At 41.1% G+C, this 16,207-nt stretch overlaps 1 protein-coding gene across 4 annotated transcripts in view; it reads left to right on the top strand.

The window, feature by feature from the left end:
- LOC125460541 (interleukin-17 receptor C-like) overlaps window positions 1-6,282 on the top strand; it is a 91,237-nt gene extending 84,955 nt beyond the window's left edge. For 3 of the 4 annotated variants that reach the window (XM_048548097.2, XM_048548095.2, XM_048548093.2), the window contains 3 exons: window positions 791-913; window positions 2,324-2,368; window positions 3,997-6,282. In XM_048548097.2, the coding sequence (XP_048404054.2) occupies window positions 791-913; window positions 2,324-2,368; window positions 3,997-4,697 (869 nt within the window). In that variant the 3' untranslated portion in view covers window positions 4,698-6,282. The remainder of the gene's footprint in view (window positions 1-790; window positions 914-2,323; window positions 2,369-3,996) is intronic. The other variant, XM_048548094.2, reaches the window with a different exon arrangement.
- The last annotated feature ends 9,925 nt before the right edge of the window (window positions 6,283-16,207 follow it).

The raw sequence follows: 16,207 nt of genomic DNA, 5'->3' as shown, positions 1-16,207 counted from the left end.
AAGAATGGACTTTCCTTCCCTAAAGGTCCTTAGTGAAACAGATGAATTCTTTTTCCTGACAATCGACACTGGATTCGTGGTCATGGGTAGATTCCTAATTCCATATTTTTATTGAATTCAGATTCCACCACCTGCCATGGCAGGATTCAAATGTGGGTCCTCACAACATTACCTGGGTCTCTGGATTAACAGTCCAGCAATAATACCACTTGGTGTTGCCTCTCTGTAGTTTTGCCCTAATTCTCTCATATTTTGGAACTTTTCTTCTGTTGCTGTATTAAGAATTTAATGGATTCCAGCAGTCTTTCAATACCTTTCTTTTGAAGCCAAATATTAATGTACCAGCATATAAGTGACATGTATAAGATTTTAGCACCATAGATATTACAGTCAGGGGCAATCTTGTTCCTGATTGCTCTTCACCATTTACACTTTTCAGTAGATTTCACGAGCTAGAATTCAGGAATAGTACTTTTAAAATGGCACCAATGCTAATCTTGATGTGTTGTTGCTGAGCTGACTGAACTCTAATATAGCATAAAGTCGTGATATGCACTTTCAGTGCTGCTCTGTTCGGCATCTATGCACCAAACTTTTCAGAGATATTATTTGTGTTTCTAAATTTCTCTGCCTTACAGTTAATGCCTCATTAACTTGTAGCTTCAGCATTTCTAATCAGTGAATTCAGCCTTTATCAACTTGAAAGTGTTGCTCATTTATCATATAATAGGTGGGTTGAAGGAGCTCACTTCAACCCAATTTATCTAATTTGTATTATTATCTCTACCAGATTTGATGATGCCTTGCTTGTTTGCAGATGCCAGAGCTCGATGGACTCCATTGCTGGTATCATTTCTGGTACTTGTTACGATTGTGATTTTCATGATTACCATCAAGACCCAGATACTGAAAGGTAAGGAACAGGCATTCTATAATCCTTAGCATCTATACATGAAGTATAAGTGGAGTTCTGGTTATGTTCGGCATTGACATAGTTCTCCGACAGTGCTTTCAGCTCCAGGCTTGAGCCCAGACCAAGATCCAAGCACTTAACATAGACTGAGACTGAACAGCTCTGCATTTTTGGATGAGCTATAAATTAAAATGCTTTCCATCTGTTGGAATGGGTATTGAAATTACCATTGTGCTAATTGATGAGGAGCAGGGAGTTTCGCAGGTGTTCTCATCTAACCTTCTTCCCAAAACAAAGATCACTTGTTTTAAAAAAAACTTATTTGTTAGCCATTTTTTGGGTGTTCATATGATATAGTTAATATTGAATGAAAGCAATTGTGACTCTACTTCAGAACTTTAGAATCTCTCCACTGATACTCCCAGACCTGCTGAGTTCTCCAGCAATTTTGTTTCAGATTTCCAGATTCTGCAGTTTGTTACTTGAAATACTTGCCTGAATTGATTTCAGACATTCCAAAATTCTGATAAGACAAATTTGTATGCAGAGTTTTCCATCTGTATACACTTCCAGTCATCTTTTTTCTCAATGTCCTGTGTTTTTTTTAATATGGAAATAATTGATGTGAACATGTTACTCTCTTGATTACGTAAGCAGCTAGTGGGACTCAAATCGGCATTGGAAGAATTATTGCAGCATAGCAAGGTTCTTTTACAAATGTGGATATGAAAGGAATTAGAAATAGGAACAGAAAATAAAGACAGAATGTATGACTTCAAAATGGGCATTTATTTACATCAACGTGCCCTTAAACAATCATTCCCAACATCTAATCTTTGTTCACTTAGAAACTACATATGGTTTTGAATTACCACATGTAATGTTATGGATATATGTTATGAAATATATTACACATTTGCAAATTTAGACTTTGCGATGTTTCTGATTTCTATTTTACTAATAGAAGATTATTGGTCACACAGAAATGCCTGCAGTTGTGCACCTCTGACTGACCGTGAGTGTTAGTCATGGCTCAGTTGGTTGTGGGGTCAAATTCCACTGGAGAATTGAGCACAAAAGTCGAGACTGATGCTCCAACTTTGAGGGAGGATCGCATTGTCATAGGCGCCATCTTTCATGTTAAAAGAAGAACCCCTGTGAACTTTCTCATGTACATGATACTTTATAAATGAGCATGGGAGTTCTCATTGATGCCCCAATCAATATCTATCCCTCAACCAATATCATTGGAATTATTTGGTTGTTTAATTTTTAGTTTTGTACATTGAACACTCAATTAGCTATAAAGCTGTTTGGAATGTTTTCATTATATGAAAGATATTCAATAATTCCAATATTTGTTATTACTTTGAGTGGTATCTTAACCTAAATTTTGCTTTGTTTCTACAGGTTGCATAAAGGTGATCAAATTTAAACCCACTGCAACAGTTGCAGGTAAACTTTCAGAAAGGGTAACAAAGTAGGCTATTTTTATTTCCTAGCCTGGACTTGAAACAAATTATGTGGTGCTTGGTTACATTCTACATGTCCAATTGTTTGTGTAGGGGATGTATTAGTGACAGTTACTTGTTAGTACAGAACTTGAACATCTCTGACAAGAGAGACTTTTGTTAATGAGTCTTGTGCTAATCAGGACAAATGCAAGAATGTCAAATTTCAAAAGGCCACAATAATTTATACTACAGGAGAAGATGCTGCTGACTGGTTGGCAAGTTGACTGTGACTGAGGTGTTGCCACAGAAAAAGCATTGAGGAACTATAGGCTTAGAACCATAAAATCATAGAATCCCTATGGTGCAGAAAGAGTCAATTGGATCCCCGTCAAGTCTGTACTGACAGTCTGAAGAATCTCCCACCTAGACTAAGCCCCTTACCCTAACCCATAATGCTGCATTTACCTCAGCTAACCCAACCAATCTTCACATCTCTGGACACCGCAGGGCAATTTAGCGTGGCCAAGCCACCTAACCTGCACATCTTTTGGACAACGGGAGGAAACCAGAGCACCTGGAGGAAACCCATGTAGACACAAGGAGAAAGTGCAAACTCCACACACTTTCACCCAAGGCTGGAATCAAACCTGGGACCCTGGCAGCGTGAGGCAGCAGTGCTCACCACTAAGCTACTGTACCATCCACCTGCTTTGGAAGCTCCCTATAACTAAAAAACACACAAGACTTGAGTACAATTCTTTTGTGGTTCCTGCGTAGGTCACTTCAAGTAAGCATAAATGAGCCACATTGCAAACTTGACTGATAATCAGGAACAAAGAAATACACCGAACTGTAAAGACCATTGATCATCTGTCTGATCCCACTGTTCAGACAATAGCAGTTTCTCCAGCAGCAATTCAGTAATATCTCCCTCTTTCCTCCATTTGTTTTCCAGAAATCTGAAGCATTCAACCCTTCAATTCTAGTATAAAATTTCACTCCATTGCTTCTATTGGGAGAATGTTCCATACATTTCTTCCCTGGACATGAAGAAACCTACATCTTGAATTTGTAGAATTATAAAATTTTTAATGGGGTGCCCTAACGCCTGGCTCAGATTAAAAAGATCAAGAGGGAATGGCCCATGATCCTGATAGCTGCAATGCAAACATGTTATGCAGTGTTAATGATCTGAGGTGGATCTTTGGCACCCTCCACTCCCTCAGGAGGAAATCTTGCTTCAGCAATTGCTTTGTCAATTGTCTGTAATCCTTGCAGAGCAAACAGGGTCAGTGGTCAAGATGGGTAGGAAGAATCAAAAGCCAGACTATTATTTAAATGAAGAGAAACTCCAAAAAAGTGCAATGGAGAGAGATCTGAGTGTTCACATGCATGTAACATAAAACATTAGCACGCAGGTGCAACAAGTAATTAAGGCAAATGAAATTTTGGCCTTAGTATTTTGAATCAGGTATTACTTTTCTTCAGAACTCACATTTTACTCTGTTATAATCTCTTATCTGTTTTTCTTATGTCTTATAGGAGATCTAAATTTTGCTGATGCACTGTACTAATGCTGTTCTTTTATTTACATGTTACAACTTATGATATTTTGGGTTTTTTTTTCAGATTCTTCAACCAGTAGGAAGGTTCTTCTTCTATATTCACTGGATTACAATCTGTTTGAAAAATTGATTAACACTCTTGCGTCAGTCTTGTGTGAACTTAAATTTCAAGTAGCTGTGGATCTATGGAAACGTAGAGAACTGGTTGACCAAGGTCCCCTGCCATGGTTCCATTCCCAGAAAAATAAAGTTACAGAAGAAGGTGGGAAAATCCTCATTGTCTTCTCCAAGGGTGCCAGTATGAAATGTAACGAATGGTTCCAGTCCTCTGAAGGCATCAAAACCATGCATGACCCATACGATGGATTTATGGCTTCCTTGAACTGTGTTCTCCCTGATATCATAAAAGGAAATGTTTTTGAGAGGTACGTTGTTGCATACTTTGAAGATTTGCAGAAGAAGGAAGATATACCAGATATATTTAACATAATGCCAATATACGGTTTACCATCACAACTTCCTGAGTTCCTTCAGGAGATTGGGGTACAGGCCAATGTTAAATCTGTGCAGAAACCCACCATCTGTCAGTCAACAATTAGTAACCGTCTGGACAGTGCGATTAAGGAGTGCCAGCTATGGGAACAAACTCACATGCCCTGGTGCCAGGACCATTGCAAATTAGAGTTGACTTCTGAAGGACAGCGAGAAAATGGTGCAATGACACATTATCCATTGATTCAAATGGAGATGCTTTCAATGATCTGAAGATTCTGTAATGACAAAACCTAATGCATTCAGTGAGCCGGAGCCTTGACCTCTGCTGCTTAAAGTCAAGGTCATCGCACAACTGTGAACAATTGTTACAAGGGAACTGTACGGATTCTCAAACTAAAAATTGCTGATGATCTTTTGAAATGGATGATTTTCATACATTTGGAACAACTGAAATATTTTTTAAAAATATTTGATAACACCTGATTCCTACTCTCTAGGAATTTTACTTTATTTCAAAAATGACAAAAAGGTGTGACAAACCTAATGGGCTAAAAGGAAAAAATTCACTTGGTGCAGTAATGAAAATTTTAAGAATTGGTTGATATTTAACTATTTTAATGAAGGAACCAAACCAGTGAATGTATTCGTAACAAACCAAGATGTGTTGTCAGTTTGGCATTTTTTTTTAGGTTTTGGATGCAATAACACAAAGGATAATTAAAGCCCAGAAAATTGCACAGATCTATGGCTGGAAAAATAGGTATGGCTGGAAAAGACTTCAGGAAGAACTTATCCAGTACCAACCATAATCCAGTCTGAGTGAACAGGCCTTTTGATTCTAATTCTGGAGACTGGGAAACAATCTTAGACACTGAGTTATTTTATAACTCCAGTATTTTGTATGTGTGTGTATATATGTGCATCAATGTAAATACCTTAAATATTGTGTATACAGTATGACTCTCTCTTTTGATATCTTTTGTTTGCTTCCACATCAAACCAATCAATGAAACAGAAAATGTTAATAGCAGGAAAAATATTCTTCCTCGAAGAAGGTTGTCCTTTCAATGAACCTTAATTTCACCTTTTTAACATGTCCCTGGAATCGGTCTTTCTTCAGTAACCCATTTATTTGTCTTTTTATCCCAACTAAACTAATGGGGTCTATTGAATTGTACAGCCTGAAACAAAAACACAAATTGCCAGAGAAACTCAGCAGGCCTGACAGCATCTCGGGGGAGAAAGCAGAATTAACGTTTCTTTATCAGAATACAGTCTGTTCTTCAAAAGTACTTATTTGATTATTCACTATGTTGCAATTTCCTTTCATTACTAAAGTCTGCTGGTTCTCCCATCCTTCTCCCATACTATCATCTAGCAAATTACTGTTACCTATTATTTTTTCCATGGTCCATATCAATCGGCCATACAGTCAGCATCCAATAACGCCAACAGTTTATTTGTGTTCACCAGTTTAATTATATTGAAGTAAATTGCTGCACTTGAATCTCAGTTGCATAATGTATTCCTCATGCAGGATTCAGATGATGTGCTGCACTGGAAGTGGAGATAGATGAGGAGTATTAGATAGGAGGCAGAATGCAGATATTCTTGTATATTGGCAGTTCATTCAACATTCTGGAAACCTGGAAGACATAAAGTAAATTCTGTACTAACACTCCATTTGCTTAAGTGGGCTATCCCTTTGTCAAGTGTGTTTATTTCAGAGTTTAACCATATATGTTTGACTGATCTATTAACTTATTCCATATATCTATTTATTTCTGGATTATTCCCTGTATACATAGTGTTCCTTGTTTAGTCTAATAAAAGGTTTAAACGTATTAAGTGAGAAGCTAAGTTAGATTTGGTATATATTTTTCAGACTCCAACTTATTTGAATCCTGTAGGGTAGGAAATACCAAAAACTTGTATTTATATAGCACCTTTAACATAGTAAAATGTACTTCATTGACATTATAGAGAAACTGAAATGATGCTTTTTGTAAGTAAATCTGAAGCTGCTCAAAGACCAATAGCTCTTAATTATTTTAGCAGTCTTAAATATGAAGCAGCTATTCACATTGTAATAATCTCAGAATTTTGCCAGTTGCATTATCATGTTGTATAGATAAAGCAGAATCAATACATGCATCTAATTGTGTGGATAAACAATGGCCACTTTCATATTCATACCAGAAGAGTGAACACATTCATTGGTCGTTATAGCAAAGCTGAATACTGTCTCTACTCAATGTCCACAGCTGTACATTTTGCATTACTGACCCATGCTAAGGATTGAGAATCTTGTCTGTTGTTTTAATGGGGGATGTGCAAGACCAGAAGGAGAAATAATTCAAGTTTAAAAGCAGTACCTCATTAAAGAAAAGCTAACAGATACTGTTATTATCCTAGCTGATGTTATTAAAGGACAAGTCAAATCCCAGACAGGTACCTGGCTTAATAGATCATAATTTGATTTGTTTTGGTTTTAACAAAAAGGTGCCTTGCTGAAATATAAGCACACAATGCTACAGGCTTTGTTTCAACAATAAAACAGTGGTTTATTAATCAAGGAAATGAAGATTACGTAGAGTAAGCCAAGCCATTTACTCATGACAAAAATTCTAAGATTTTTAAACGTGCACAAATACAATCCCTTTCATCCCAAACTACTTCCTTATAAATTTGAGAAGGCACAAAACAGCTTTTACGTAATACCCAAAACACTACTGATACAATACTTACAGCAGAGTCAATGTATTTAACACCTCAGTAGGTTGAAGCCACTGAAACTGTAGGTAGCTTTTTCTGCATGTGGTCTTCTTTGTACTCATATTGAAAGAAGTTCTTCAGGGTTTGATCCCAACACTTCTGGTATGTGACTAGTACTAATAACTCAGTCTCAAAGTAATTTTACCACTATATTTTTAAAAGTTTATTAACTGGATGAGGGTATTGCTGGCTAGGCAGCATTTATTGCCCATCCCTAGTTCAGAGTTGTCCCCACTGCCATGGGTCTGGAGTCACATGTAGACCAGACCAAGTAAGGATGGTTGTTTCCTTCCCTAAAAGGGCATTAGTGAACCAGATGGTTTTTTTTCCCAACAATCGACTAATGATAACCATTAAAACTTTAATTAGATTTTTTTTTGTTTCTTTAAATTAAATTCAAATTCTACCATCTGCCATGGCAGGAATTGAATCCAGGTCCCTACAATGTTATCTGGATGTCTCTATTAACAGTCCAATGAAAATACCACTAGGCCACCACATCCCCTAAATATCTTTCCTTTTCATGGACAAAGGTCTATACAGTCATCCTATTCTAAGGAATTCACAGGACTGCTCCACTCAAAGTAGACACGAAAAGCTAAAAGTGTCGAACAATGCGTATTTCCCTTAAGCTTAAAAAAAAAGTTCCAAAAATCTGTCAAACCTTGAGGTCACATTATTTAAGAACCAAAAGAACTGCAGATGCTGTAAAATTGGGAACGAAAACAAAGTTGCTGGAAAACCTCAGCAGGTCTGGCAGCATCTGTGAAGGAAAAAACAGATAACGTTTCGGATCTAGTGACCCTTCCTCAGAACTGATGGTGGCTGTAAAAACATCAGTTTATATGCAGAAAATAGGAAGGGGGTGGGGGAAGGGAGTAAACGATAGGATAGAACCCAAAGAGAGAGACCAGCAGTTGGACAGACAAAGGAGTTGATAACAATCAGGCTGGGAGGGTGATGTGGACTATTGGTGACTAACAACAGTTGGTGTATAAAGACAGGCTATGTGATAGCAAGACTTTGTGTGTAGGGTAGGAGGCTGGGACATGGGAGAGTTTAGGCCCTAAAATTATTGAACTCAGTATTTAGTCCAGAGGGCTGTAGGGTCTACAAGTGGAAAATGACGTGTGGTTCCTCCAGCTTGCATTGAGCTTTGCTGGAACAAGCCAGAGACAGAGATGTTAGCCAGGGAGCAGGTAGTTCAGGGTCTTTTTTGCGAGCAGAGCACAGATGTTCTGCAAAACGGTCGCTCAGTCCACTCTTCATTTCCCCAATGAAGAGGAGACCACATTGTGAGCAGCCAATGCAGTAGACTAGATTCTGGGAAATGCAGGTGAAGTGTTGCTTTACCTGGAAGATATGTTTGGGCCCTTGGATACTGGGGAGGGAGAAGGTAAATGGGCACCAGATGCATGTTCCCCTCCCCTGACCACCTTTCGCAGGACCTGGTCCCTCCGGGACACCCTGGACCACTCTTCTTTTACCCCTTCCCCTCAGCACTTCACCTGCAATATATAAACTGACGTTTTTCCAGCCATCATCAGTTCTGAGGAAGGGTCACCAGACCTGAACCGTTAACTCTTTTTTTTATACAGACACTGCCAGACCTGCTGTGCTTTTCCTGTAACTATTTTTAGGCCCCATTATTTACCTTGCTGAGTTCCAAAGCATTCTGAAGTCTTAGTAATGCAAACATTTTCACTCAAAAGGTTTTTGGTGATTATTTGTGAAACTGTAGTAAAGTGCTATCAATTTTTGCTATTGTTAGGCTGAGGGGACAGGTATCAAGGCTCATTCAACAGGAATAGAGATCAAACCCTACGTATTTCCTAACCAACAGTGGGAATTGAACCCAGGCGTCTTGGCTCAAAGTTAGAGACACTGTACCATAAAAGCCCCAAGATCAAAGCCCTTGCTATTCTTATTAATCTGATCCACCTGTTAGCTGTCTGAGCTAACTAGCCCCCAAAGTCAAGAGGAATGGAATATAAAAACTATATAGTGACGGCAGCTCTATCTAAAAATCTAGTAAGGTAATAGTGGGAGTATTGCGTGCAAATCTGCAGATCCACACAATTGGCATGTTATTGAAAAACTTTGGAGGTTACCATGGAGATTCATTAGGATGTTGGTTGGAATGACAAAACACAAATGCAACTCTTTGAAAACTTAGACTGACACTGTTACAGCTGAAGGATTTATGTGATGATTAGGCAGGTGTTTAAAATTATGGACACCCAGTACGGAATAGACAGTTTGTAACAGTTTTTGAGTAGTACCATAAGATTTAGAAGCAGATGTAGGTCATTCAGCCTATCAAGTCTTCTCCTCTATTCTACGAGATCATGGTTCATCTGACAATTGTGAATTCCTGCCTTCTTGCCATTACCCTGGATTTATTTCCTTTACTGATTAAAAATTTACCTCTCCATCGATTATATTTAATGACCGAGCCTCAACAGCCCTCTGCAGTAAAGAATAATGTAAATTCACTCCCCTCTGATTGAAGATATTTCTCTTCATCTCTAGGTGACTTCTTACTCTGAGATTATGCCCTCTAACAAGTAGAAATAACCTCTCCACTGTTGCCGACAAAACCCCATGATTCTTATTTGTTTCAATTCTCCTTAACTCCAATGTGTACAGGCCGACCTTATTCAATCTCCTCTTAAGACATATCCCTCCATATCTGGAATCAATGTAGAGAGGAAGATTTTGTTTTAAAAAAATGAAACTCTTGACACTTTCCTCGCTGTCAGCACTGTGGAGTAATATCAGTTTGTTGGTTAGCTGTGTTTAGTTCTGAGTCGGGCTTGGATTTGGAACCAAATTTGCAGAATGCATATTCATTACATCCTTTGATGTGACACACTTTGCTGATGTGGGAACAACAAACCAACCTGTCACACATCTTTTTGATTTGATGCACTTTGCTAACTGCAGGAATAGTATTGCATCTCACAATGTCTTCATGCTTGCATCTGTCTTCAAGTAAGATGCTGTTGAAATGAGTTTTCTTGTGCCCAGAAGATCCTTCTTGAAGGCTTTAATTGGTGTGGATACAACAATGCTAGTACGAGCAGGTCTCTTACACATTCAGTGCATACTATCAATGAAGAATAACAAAAAAAAATCTCTCTCTAGCAGACTAATTAGCAAGCTCAATAGTCTGAAGAGCATGCTGTGGACAGGGAAGATAGAATCGTAGAATCCGTACAGTGTAGTCGCAGGCCATTTAGCCTATCAAATCCATACTGCCCCTATGAAGAGCATCTCATCCAGATGGACCTACTTACCCTATCCCTGTAACCCTGCATTTCCCATGGCTAGCCCACCTACCCTCTGCATCCCTGGACACTATGGATAAGCATGGCCATTTTGCCTAACCTGCACAGCTTTGAACTGTGGGAGGAAACTGGAACATCCAGAGTAAACTCATGCAGACACAGGGAGAATGTGCAAACTCCACACAGATCAGAATCAAACCTGGGCCCCTGGTGCTGTGAGGCAGCAACAGTGCTAAACACAGAGTGACCACGCTGCTCTTAGATGGTGCAAGGGTTTTATTTCCAACCCTCAGTGATTGTACAGGATCAGTTGTTAATTTTAAAGTCTCAGATAGATATATGTTGGTTAAATAAAGGTATTAAGGGATAAGGGCCAAAGGCAGGTATAATAAGTGGAGCCACAGATCAACTATGATCTCGCTGAATGGCCTACTCCTGCTCCTATGTAATTGGACAGCTGCCAGCAAGCCCTCACTCAGGTGTTTGCACCCTGTTCCGTCTTTATAAAATTCAGGTTGAGTATTATATTACATAAAGGTTATTGAGCCATATCTTCTAACTGAAGTCTGAACTGTTTCATTGTGTTGCAAACAACAGTTGTCTTATCAAATCGGCTAAACTTTGATGTGAGTTAATGAGCTGATGCTACTAAAAGATTGAGCTGAAATGTGAAACCGTTGTGGCAACTCATTTATTATGTGCTCTGCTATGATCCTGGCTGAAGGTACAAGCAGAGAAGTCAGATCCCTGAATGAAATCTGACCGATAGGTCTTTTAATAAAAGAACTTAGTCAACATGGTGGTCATTCACTGAATCATACAAGGCTGCAAAGCTGCTCTAGCAATGGAACAGACATTTATGACAGAAAGAGAAAACAAAACAGAACGCAAGTTATCTAGATGTTTAACACAGTTAGAAAAATCTTAAAATTTCCAGGAAAACAAAGTTTCAATCTATTCCCAATACCATCACTTTACAGTGATTCAAATCCAAAGAAACTGTACCTCTATATCAAGTTTTACTTCATTGGTTCTTTCTACAGTGATAGAAGTCTACAAGCACTGAAAAAAGGCTCATCAGGACCACACTTGTCAAAAACAACCAACTAACTATTCTAAGATAATAAAATGTGAGGCTGGATGAACACAGCAGGCCAAGCAGCATCTCAGGAGCACAAAAGCTGACGTTTCGGGCCTCTCATTCTCCAGCACATGGACCATAGCCTTGTATGTCCTGGCACTGCAAGTGTACATAGAATATTGAACAGTACAGCACACTACAGGCCCTTTAGCTCATGATGTTGTGCTGACCTATTATTCTACTGAGATCAATCTACCCTGCATCCCCTACATTTTACTATCCTACATGTGCCTGTCCAAGAGTCGCTTAAAAGTCTTCCACTACCACTGCCAGCAGCGCATCCCCACACACCCACCACTCTCTGCATGAAGAACCTACCTCTGACATCTCCCTTATACCTTCCTCCAATCACCTTAAAATTATGTCCCTTCATAATAATCATTTCTGCCCTGGGAAAAAGTCTCTGAGTATCCACTCTATCTATGCCTCATCATCTTGTACACTTCTTTCAAGTCACCTCTCATCCTTCTTTGCTCCAATGAAAAGAGCCCTAGCTCCATCAACCTTTCCTCATAAGGCCTGCTCTCCAGTCCAGGCAGCATCCTGCACCCTCTCTAAAGCTTCCACATCTTTCCTGTAATGAGATGACCAGAACTGAACACAATATTCCAAGTGTTGTGTAACCAGGATTATACAGAGCTGCAGCAGAACCTTGTGGCTCTTAAACTCAATTCCCCTGCCAATAAAAGCCAACACACCATATGCCTTATTCACAACCCTATCAATTTGGGTAGCAACTTTGAAAGATCTATGGATATGTACTCCAAGATTCCTCTATTCCTCCACACTGCTGAGAATCCTGCCATTAACCCTGCGTTCTGCATTCAAATTCGATCTTCCAAAATGAATCAATATATCTGAAGACTTCTTAAACGTAATGCCAATTTCTGTCTCCACCTCCTTTACAGACAATGTGTTCCATATTCCCACCAGCCTCAGGATAAAAAAAAAATTCCCTTCTGAGCCTCCTTAAATCTTTGTTACCTGTTCACTGTTCTCTTCACCAAGGGAAAAAATTTCTTCTGGTTGGAGTCATATCTGGCACATAGGTGGTTGTTGTTGGAGGTCAGTCATCTCAGCTCCAGACGTCTGTGCTGGGTTCCTCAGGCTAGTGCCCTAGGCCCAACCATCTTCTGCTGCTCTGTTGATGACATCTCCATCATAGGGTCAGCAGCGGAGATGTTCACTGATGATTGCTCAATGTTCAGGACCATTTCTGACTCCGCAGATACTGAAGCAGTACATGTTCAAATGCAACAAGACCTTGACAATATCCAGGCTTGAGCTGAGAAGTCACAAGCAATATTTGAACCACATAAATGTCAGGCAATGATCATCTCCAATAAGAGACAATCTAATTACTGCCCCTTGACATTCAATGACATTACTATCACACACTTTCCCACTATCAACATTCTGTACAGCAACGCCCACAAAAAATTATAAAGAAAACTTGTGGGCCAAAACTTCAGTCTAGTTCTGAAGGAGTTTGAACTAAAGTTCTAACTTGTGGGTTAGTGTATGAAGAGCCCACGACATTACTCAAAGCATTGCATGCAATTTACTTGGTATTCTTTCTTAGTCAGCATCATCAGAAATACGTTAGCTGCTCTATCATCTCTTTGGTGCCAGTGATATAGAAGTACTAATAAACCCTGAGTAGTTACAAAATGGACAATGCCTTTTATAGTACTACTTTGTGATATAGTTGTGACAGGATAAAGTGGGGGGAAAAGGTCTAATTGAATGTTACAGACCAGTGTGGCTTCTTTCTGGGATGGAGAGTTAAAACACAATAATGCCGAGAACTATACCAAACAAAACTGAATTGTTATAATATGAGAGATAATGGGAACTGCAGATGCTGGAGATTCCAAGATAATAAAATGTGAGGCTGGATGAACACAGCAGGCCAAACAGCACCTCAGGAGCACAAAAGCTGACGTTTCGGGCCTAGACCCTTCATCAGAGAGGGGGATGGGGGGAGGGAACTGGAATAAATAGGGAGAGAGGGGGAGGCGGACCGAAGATGGAGAGTAAAGAAGATAGGTGGAGAGGGTGTAGGTGGGGAGGTAGGGAGGGGATAGGTCAGTCCAGGGAAGACGGACAGGTCAAGGAGGTGGGATGAGGTTAGTAGGTAGCTGGGGGTGCGGCTTGGGGTGGGAGGAAGGGATGGGTGAGAGGAAGAACCGGTTAGGGAGGCAGAGACAGGTTGGACTGGTTTTGGGATGCAGTGGGTGGGGGGGAAGAGCTGGGCTGGTTGTGTGGTGCAGTGGGGGGAGGGGATGAACTGGGCTGGTTTAGGGATGCAGTGGGGGAAGGGGAGATTTTGAAACTGGTGAAGTCCACATTGATACCATATGGCTGCAGGGTTCCCAGGCGGAATATGAGTTGCAGCCCAGTTCATCCCCTCCCCCCACTGCACCACACAACCAGCCCAGCTCTTCCCCCCCACCCACTGCATCCCAAAACCAGTCCAACCTGTCTCTGCCTCCCTAACCGGTTCTTCCTCTCACCCATCCCTTCCTCCCACCCCAAGCCGCACCCCCAGCTACCTACTAACCTCATCCCACCTCCTTGACCTGTCCGTCTTCCCTGGACTGACCTATCCCCTCCCTACCTCCCCACCTACACCCTCTCCACCTATCTTCTTTACTCTCCATCTTCGGTCCGCCTCCCCCTCTCTCCCTATTTATTCCAGTTCCCTCCCCCCATCCCCCTCTCTGATGAAGGGTCTAGGCCCGAAACGTCAGCTTTTGTGCTCCTGAGATGCTGTTTGGCCTGCTGTGTTCATCCAGCCTCACATTTTATTATCTTGTTATAATATGATTGGGTTGGGAAGAAATGTATCACTGCAGGATTGAACAGACCCATAACACAAAAACTTGACCAACACGTAACATGATAAGAATAGGCATAAAATTAATTTTAAAGAACAAAGCTGTAACAGTATACTACGGAAAGAAGTGCAATGATTGAGCAAGTTGTTGTCAGACTGAAACATGAACCATCACACCTTATGACATAAATGAAAATTATACCTTCATTCAATACCTCCTCAGTTCCCAACCAACCTGGAACTCAAAGCACTTGTTCTCTTGGCCCTCCCAGCCCATATCCATAGCCCTCTGGAACCTTCCTCCCCTCCCCTTCCCTCTGACTCCATCCCCTCCCCAAAAATCACCTCCTGTTTAGTATGCACCATCCCTCCTAACCTTCCACTCTCCAATGCTGAACTTTCTGTACTCAGCAAAGGTCTCAGCCTTATTCCTCTGCGTCCCCACCTTAACAAACTCCAGGCATGACATGGCATTGAACTCTTCTTCCGATGTCTTTGCCTCCTTGCCTATTTCTTTGGACAAGCGCCCTATCCCTGTCTCACAGACCCCCTCGCCCAGTTCCAACACTGTCCCTCCACCTGGACACCTCCCTCCGGCCTTTTACGTGCACTCAATCTGCTCACTGAGAACTGTCGACATAATATTAGTTGCTTCAATTTCTCTGCCCCCTCCCCCCCACCAAATCCAACCTATTACCCTCTGAACTGACTGGACTCCATGCGCTTAGGTCTAACTCTGACTTTGTTATTAAATCTGTGGATAAGGGTGGTGCTGTTGTAGTCTGCTGCACTGACCTATATGTTGCAGAGGCTGAGTACCAGCTTTCAGAGACCTCCTCCTGTTTTCCCCTGGACCATGACCTCACCACAACACATTATGCCATTGTATCTACTATGGTAACTGACCTCATTTCATCTGATGATCTCCCCCCCACTGCCTCCAGGCTGATAGTCCTTGATGCCCTTACAGCTTGCTTCTACCTTCTTCCAAAAATCCACAAACAGGACTGTCCAGGCAGACCCATTGTTTCAGCCTGCTCCTGTCCCACAGAACTCATCTCTTCCTACCTTGACTCAGTCTTCTTTCCCCGGTGCAATCCCTGCCCACATACATCTGTGATTCCACTGATGCTTTACACCAATTTCAAAATTTCCCATTTGCAGGTTCCAGCTGCCTCCTCTTTACTATGGATGTGCAATCCCTTTACATGTCCATCCCCCACCAGGATGGTATAAGGGCTCTCTGCTTCCTCCTGGAGCAAAGGCCTGAAATGTCCCCACCACCATCACCCCCTCTGCCTAGACAAGCTTGTCCTCACCCTCAACAACTTCGCTTTTAATTCCTCTCATTTTCTTCAGGTCAGAGGGGTGGCCATGGGTTCCCACATGGGCCCTCTCTGATGAAGGGTCTAGGCCCGAAACGTCAGCTTTTGTGCTTGTGAGATGCTGCTTGGCCTGCTGTGTTCATCCAGCTCCACACTTTGTTATCTTGGATTCTCCAGCATCTGCAGTTCCCATTATCACTGGGCCCCAGTTATGCCTGTCTCTTGGTGAGGTACGTGGAACATTCCTTGTTCCACCCTGCACTCACTTTCACTAGGTCTATCTGTCTCCTCCCTTCCCCTCCTCAACATCTCTATTTCCATTTCTGGGGATAAACTGACCACTAATATCCACTATAAACCCACCGACTCCCACAGCTGCATGGACTGAACATCCTCACCCCTCACTTCCT

This window comes from Stegostoma tigrinum, chromosome 11, assembly GCF_030684315.1.
Source record: "Stegostoma tigrinum isolate sSteTig4 chromosome 11, sSteTig4.hap1, whole genome shotgun sequence".
Lineage (NCBI taxonomy): Eukaryota > Metazoa > Chordata > Chondrichthyes > Orectolobiformes > Stegostomatidae > Stegostoma > Stegostoma tigrinum.
This window is presented reverse-complemented; position numbering and strand designations above follow the sequence as displayed.